Genomic DNA, 7,838 nt, shown 5'->3' with positions numbered 1-7,838 from the left:
GGTTTTAGTTGGTTGTGTTGTGGTTGTAGATAGCTGTGTTGTGGTAGCTGTAGTAGAAGGGTCAGGTGTGGCGGTGGTGGTGGTAGTGGTAGTAGTACCTGGTGTGGTAGTGGTGGTGGTAGTAGTAGTAGTTGTGGTTGGTAATGTGGTAGAAGTGGTTTGGGCTGGAGTTGTAGTTGTAGATCTAGTTAGAGTTGGTTGCAGTGTGGTAGTAGATGGTTGCACTGTGGACGGTGGAGAATGTCTTATTGTTGGATGAATCAAACCTATGTGACACAGCACATGACACACACAATCAAAAGTTGACAGACTGAAGGCTTTTAAAGTAAATACTTAATAATTAAAACTTCACCCAACACAAGGAAAAGCACATTCATAAACTGGTAAATCTGAAAGAGCAGCCTACTCTGCACACAAGGCTGTTAACGTGTGTATGAAAGGCTGTGGAATTAACCAGGGACAGCATTTTAGTAGGGGACATTATCTGTACCTTTGAAGATGTCGTAAGTGTTGATGCCCGGTTCAGCCTGCTGTAGGGGACAGTCCTGCTCTGTCCAGCAGTTGAACAGATGGCAGTTCAGGTTGTTGGGGGGCACTCTGGGCTTCAGGTTGTTGAACACTGCCAAAGTGCACTTTATACCTGATGGTGGAGACAGCAGTTGTACATGGAGGCTTGGGTGTCGATTTATAGCAACCTAATATAAAGGTTTATAGCAACCTTATATAAAGGTTTATAGCAACCTAATCTGAAGTACTATAGTGGGCAGGAGGAGCGAGGGTTATTCATGTGAAACACAACCATCTGAATTGCTTCTATGCATATCATTATACTACTGTATAACTCCTATAGAAATATAATTACACTACAGTAAAACTCCTATAGAAATATCATTACACTACAGTAAAACTCCTATAGAAATATCATTACACTACAGTAAAACTCCTATAGAGATATCATATAACTACAGTATAACGCCTATAAAGATATCATATAACTACAGTATAACTCCTATAAAGATATCATATAACTACAGTATAACTCCTATAAAGATATCATATAACTACAGTATAACTCCTATAGAGATCATATAACTACAGTAAATCTCCTATAGAGATCATATAACTACAGTAAATCTCCTATAGAGATATCATGTATCTACAGTATAACTCCTATAGAGATATCATATAACTACAGTAAATCTCCTATAGAGATATCATGTATCTACAGTAAAACTCCTATAGAGATATCATGTATCTACAGTAAAACTCCTATAGAGATCATATAACTACAGTAAATCTCCTATAGAGATATCATATAACTACAGTATAACTCCTATAGAAATATCATTACACTACAGTATAGTAGATACGTGAGTATATATGCGTGTCTAGATGTCTGTATATGCGTGAGTTTCTATGTGTTTATGTTTTTGTGTATGGGGGTGTGTGTGTACCTACAGTGGGGAGAACAAGTATTTGATACACTGCCGATTTTGCAGGTTTTCCTACTTACAAAGCATGTGGATGTCTGTAATTTAGAAAGATCCAGAAAATCACATTGAATGATTTTTAAATAATTCATTTGCATTTTATTGCATGACATAAGTATTTGATCACCTACCAACCAGTAAGAATTCCGGCTCTCACAGACCTGTTAGTTTTTCTTTAAGAAGCCCTCCTGTTCTCCACTCATTACCTGTATTAACTGCACCTGTTTGAACTCGTTACCTGTATAAAAGACACCAGTCCACACACTCAATAAAACAGACTCCAACCTCTCCACAATGGCCAAGACCAGAGAGCTGTGTAAGGACATCAGGGATAAAATTGTAGAACTGCACAAGGCTGGGATGGGCTACAGGACAATAGGCAAGCATCTTGGTGAGAAGGCAACAACTGTTGGCGCAATTATTAGAAAATGGAAGAAGTTCAAGATGACGGTCAATCTCCCTCAGTCTGGGGCTCCATGCAAGATCTCACCTTGTGGGGCATCAATGATCATGAGGAAGGTGAGGGATCAGCCCAGAACTACAAGGCAGGACCTGGTCAATGACCTGAAGAGAGCTGGGACCACAGTCTCTAAGAAAACCATTAGTAACACACTACGCCGTCATGGATTAAAATCCTGCAGCGCACGCAATGTCTCCCTGCTCAAGCCAGCGCATGTCCAGGACCGTCTGAAGTTTGCCAATGACCATCTGGATGATCCAGAGGAGGAATGGGAGAAGGTCATGTGGTCTGACGAGACAAAAATAGAGCTTTTTGGTCTAAACTCCACTTGCCGTGTTTGGAGGAAGAAGAAGGATGAGTACAACCCCAAGAACACCATCCCAACCGTGAAGCATGGAGGTGGAAACATCATTCTTTGGGGATGCTTTTCTGCAAATGGGACAGGATGACTGCACCATATTGAGGGGAGGATGGATGGGGCCATGTATCGCGAGATCTTGGCCAACAACCTCCTTCCCTCAGTAAGAGCATTGAAGATGGGTCGTGGCTGGGTCTTCCAGCATGACAACGACCCCAAACACACAGCCAGGGCAACTAAGGAGTAGCTCCGTAAGAAGCATCTCAAGGTCCTGGAGTGGCCTGAACCCAATAGAAAATCTTTGGAGGGAGCTGAAAGTCTGTATTGCCCAGCGACATCCCCGAAACCTGAAGGATCTGGAGAAGGTCTGTGTGGAGGAGTGGGCCAAAATCCCTGCTAAGTGGGAAAACCTACAAAATTGGCAGTGTAGCAAATACTTGTTCTCCCCACTGTGTGTATCTATGTGTCTATGTTCTTGTGTATGGAGGTGTGTGTGTACCTGTGTGTCTATGTTCTTGTGTATGGGTGTGTGTGTGTGTGTGTCTATGTTCTTGTGTATGGGGGTGTGTGTGTGTGTATCTGTGTGTCTATGTTCTTGTGTATGGGGGTGTGTGTGTATCTGTGTGTCTATGTTCTTGTGTATGGGGGTGTGTGTGTGTACCTGTGTGTCTATGTTCTTGTGTATGGGTGTGTGTGTGTGTCTATGTTCTTGTGTATGGGGGTGTGTGTGTGTCTATGTTCTTGGTTCTTGTGTATGGGGGTGTGTGTGTATCTGTGTGTCTATGTTCTTGTGTATGGGTGTGTGTGTGTGTATGTACATGTGTAGGTGTGTGTTTCCTGGTCTCTACCTGGCTTGATGTCCTCTGAGCAGCAGGCCAGAACACACTCTCTCTCTGACGGGACGAATCTTGAGGCCATGACTGTGGTCGATCTGTTCAGTGCTTGGCGCACGTTCACCCACGCACCCTGGTGCTGTCTGGAGAAACACGTCTCTGGGGCTGGGTTGGTGGCCGCGGCTAGCATCACCATGGCGACCAAGAGGAGCAGCGATGTGGTGTTGGCAGGGATGAGACGGGTCACTGAGAGGAACATGATGTCACGATGATGTCACAGGCCCACGGGCTCTAGTTGGTCAAACAAAACGCCACTCTCTCAGGGTCAATGGCAGATTCTGACAATCCTGGAGGTCAAAGGCTGGAGGTCAGTCAGATTAATAACAAGCTTGGAATCTTGAGAGATTGTAACCATCTACATGTAGTGCATTTTTCTACTTTCTGATTTTCTATATTTATGTCATTGGCTATTTGAGAGCTTTAACCAAAACTAGCTGCCGCTTTCAGAAGACAACAATAATTAGAATGTATGACACTGTTGCTCTCTTATTCTCTACACCCTCACACGCACTTTCTTCTGTCTCCCCCCTTTTAAAGGCTTCAAAGAACTCTGTGAGGCTGTAATCAGTATCAGCACTGTTTCTTTGCAGAACCCTAAAACAACGGGCAACAACGCCAGTCTTCCCACTATTGTCTGTGAAACTGCTAACACACTATTGTCTGTGAAACTGCTAACACACTATTGTCTGTGAAACTGCTAACACACCATTGTCTGTGAAACTGCTAACACACTATTGTCTGTGAAACTGCTAACACATTATTTCTCAAAAATGAAACCACATGAGAAAATAACAAGAGAAAAGATGTGTATAATAATGTAATCACTGTTCATCTGTCTTTGATTCATAAAATAACTGACATGTGGAACAGAGCTTTATTTATACGAGAGCAACAACGTAACTTAAAAATAGTCTTACAGCTCCCAATCTGTCTACAGACTGACTGATCATCATATGGTAATGTTCTGTGGTTCCACATCCCTTTAAGAGGAACATTATTCCAGAATGCAGAGTTAATGTAAGACCATGTTGGTGTACAACTGAAGGGTTTTGATTAGTGAAACACTATTGCACAGTCCTATATAAAAACATATAGAATTCCTTCAATTTGCCTCGATTGCAATTTCAGAATGCCATTGAGAATTGCCACATGAACCCGCACAACTACTTATCTCACTTGTACATACATTATACTTAATACCTGTACATACATTACACCTAATACTTCTACATACATTATTCTTAATACTTGTACATATATTATACCTAATACTTGTAAATCTTCAGTAAATTTGTAAATGTTCCACTGCACATTTAGAATTGCCATATCTAATGCATTTGCATTAATTGCACATCTATACATTCCACTTGTACATATACATATACTTAATATGTGTACATTTTCTGCCGTCCTCTATTTGCACTTCTGGTTAACCGCAAACTGAATTTCATTGTACTGTACTTGTACTTGTTGAATGACAACAAAGTTGAATCGAATCTAATATTATGTACAGTTACATTTGGAGTCTGACGACACGAGGACCAAAAGAAAAAGAAGAAAGAAAGCACTGGTTAGCTGAGCAATGGAAATTACCCGATAAACCAAAGATGACCAAAGAACACTCTCCACAATGAAGAAAAAAACAACAAAAAACTGTCTGACAGATCAGGAACCCTCTACAGGAGGTGTAGATGTGTCAGCCAATAACATTCACAGCAGACTTGTGTTAGGGTATCTACCATTGGCAGATGAAAACACTAGTTAACCTCAAAGACAGCATGGCCCAAAAATACCAGAAAGGGCCTGCATAATTCTGGAAAAAGGTATTGTGGACAGATGAGACAACTATTAACAGGTACCACTATGATGGCAAGAGAAAAGTGTGGATTAATTAAAAAGGAACTGCAGTACCAACTTATGTGTGAAATAAGATGAATGAGGTGTTATGTTTTGGGCATGTACGGCTGCCACTGGAATTGGCTCACTTGTCTTCATTGATGATGTAAATGCTGAAGTGTTCAGAAACACCTTGTCTGCTTAGCTTCAACCAAATGCCTCAAAACTCATTGGACAGCAATTCACCAGTGTCTGGTGATGTCAGGCAATGTCTGTGGGTCGCAAACTTAAGGCTGTCATCTATTTGCAACCAAATAGAAAGTATGACAACTTTATTTAAGATTATGTTAAGTTGTCAAATTACTTCTGGCCCTCAGAAATGGAGGGCTCTGTATAAAAAGGCCTGTAATTCTTACATGGTTTAAGGTCTATGGATGTGAATACTGTCAAATTAAAGCTGTCAGTCTGCAATTTAACCATTAATCATTGTTTCATTTCAAATCCAATGTGCTGGAGCACAGAACCAGAAGAACAAAACTTGTCATTGTCCGAATACTTTTGGGTCTTACAGTACATAATATGAATCAAAATATTCCTAACCTATAGACCCTATTTATATCATGAATTAAAGTAATCTTAATGTGTTAGTTAGTTAGCTAGTTAGTTAGTTAGCAGCTCGGTACTCACCAACTGTCTGTGTCTTAATGCAGGTCTCCATTAAGGTATCATAGTCCACATTTCAGTACTTTATCTCAGGTCACATTTCTCTCCTTCTCCCTCCCTCTCAAGCAGAACTTTGCTCCTCTGTTCAGCTCTTCTGAGGAGCGGAGAGACAGTATCAGTGGTGTTTTTGCACCACTCCGACTGGTTACCGTGGTTTTACGGAAGCTGCTCCACATGTCTGGGAGTAATCAATGTGTTTGTTTTTATATGTGTGTGTGTGTGTGAGAGAGAGAGAGACAGAGAGAGAGAAAGAGAGAAGATTGTGTATTTTTGTATGTGTGTGTGAGAGAGAGTGATAACATATGTAGAAGAGAGTGTGAATTATATATTCTGTCTGAGTACGAGTAAGAGAGTAATAGTAAGAGAGATATAATGATTGTGTGTTTTTGTGTGTGAGAGTAGCTGCTTTAGTTCTATATTTAAGCATAAGGCAAGAGGGTATGCTATATCACCAATATACCATGGCAAAGAGCTGTGACGCATCACCGGGTGCCTGGACGCAGCACTTCCTTGGTATATTGACAATAAACCACAACCCCCAAGATGCCCTATTGCAATTATGAAGTGGTTTCCAACGCAATTAGAGCAGTAAAAAGTGTTGCGCTGTCAAACCCGTGGTATACGGTCTCATACCATGGCTATCAGCCAATCGGCATTCAGGATTCAAACCACCCAGTTATAATAGCTGTAATCCTTTACATAGTACTTTAGCCCCTATAGTCCTCTGTTATAATACTATTCCGTATACATTATCCCAATGCCTGATATAGGAAATAGGGTAGCATTTCTTCTGGGGAACTAATGCTTACTGAGATGAAACGCTGCAATCCTAATATCTCATCTACTGAACTGGACTGCTACACCTTTGTTTTCATCAATGTGTGAAGTTAGTGAAGGCAAGCGTGGCTAAAAAAAAACAACCCACCAGAAGCCATGGAGATATGCGTCCACTATTGTATTTAATGCTTGTTTTTCTCACAACATTGCTATGATACAATAATGCCTCAGATCGAATAGCCGTGAGTTTGTTCCCCGTCTTCCTGAAATTAAACAAAAAATAACCGAAGGCCTTTCAGTTCAGGATCTAACAATAATTCACGACAAACGTCCGTATTGTTCAGACTAAACTTTGCCCAGAAGTTGACATATTTTCTCTTCCGGACTACAATGGTCCAGGGCCAGACCAGCATCACTTACATGCCGCGTCGCACTTAAGCTAACAAGCGTCTTAGCTGCACCCGGAGTCGCTACAATGTACTGATGCAACCTTTATGAAATACAGCTCCAGTCAAAAGTTTGGACACAGGTAAATGTGCCCCAACTTTTGACTGGTGCTGTACGCGTTTCTCATTTCATACAATAACAAGGTTAACATCTTGGCTGTCACCACCCCGTCTCGCAAAACCCAAAATATACATCAGTGTTATAATATACATATACTGTACAATGTGAGGCTATAATCAACCTACCTCGTCTGTGTGCTGGTCAAAGTTAACCAGTAACTGGAGGTTGGCAGTAGGCTAAGCACCTACAAGCATTTTCATTTGGATAGACACACGGGCCTACGTAGTTTGTGTAGGACAACCCCATTCATTTAATCCAGTAGTTGTCCCTTAGAAGCCGAATAACTGGTACACTTACTGCACCCAATGTTTTTAGCGGTATGTCGTTGATTCACGAGACAATAACATCCGCACCAGACAGGTGTATTAAAACGATGTCCAGAGGAGACGTCATACAATCAGTGAGTCCAGAGAGACATGTTGAGGAGAACAGTGACGATTCGATTATTATTTTCACATTCCCAGGAAGCGTCTGTATCGGAGGAACAAGGCACCTCGTCACCGTCCCTTTAAATATGCACCGCGAACGTTTCGAGTTGCGATAAAACCGCAATTCTCCTCAACAACAAAAAAATTCTCCCCTGGGTACATTAAGCCGTACGTTGAGATGTGTATGCAACCTACAGTAACGATGTAACATGAGCTGTAATCTTTCCGGCAACGAGAGATCCTGGCTTCTCCCGAGTCTGACCCATTTTAGTCTTTGTCCTCTGAACGTCTACAGTGAAGGGGGAG

At 41.5% G+C, this 7,838-nt stretch overlaps 1 protein-coding gene across 1 annotated transcript; it reads right to left on the bottom strand.

The window, feature by feature from the left end:
- Positions 1-7,838, bottom strand: mansc1 (MANSC domain containing 1; the record flags this gene model as incomplete). Its single annotated transcript, XM_034296769.1, has 5 exons — positions 7,230-7,838; positions 5,725-5,854; positions 3,157-3,488; positions 491-640; positions 1-224 (listed from the first exon to the last, which is right to left on the bottom strand). Coding segments are annotated over exons 3-5 (618 nt in total), but the record flags the coding sequence as incomplete, so codon positions are not given.

The sequence above is a fragment of the Esox lucius genome, chromosome 14, assembly GCF_011004845.1.
Source record: "Esox lucius isolate fEsoLuc1 chromosome 14, fEsoLuc1.pri, whole genome shotgun sequence".
Classification (NCBI taxonomy): Eukaryota; Metazoa; Chordata; class Actinopteri; order Esociformes; family Esocidae; genus Esox; species Esox lucius.
Note: the sequence above shows the minus strand (reverse complement) of the source record. Positions and strands in the feature narration are given on the sequence as shown.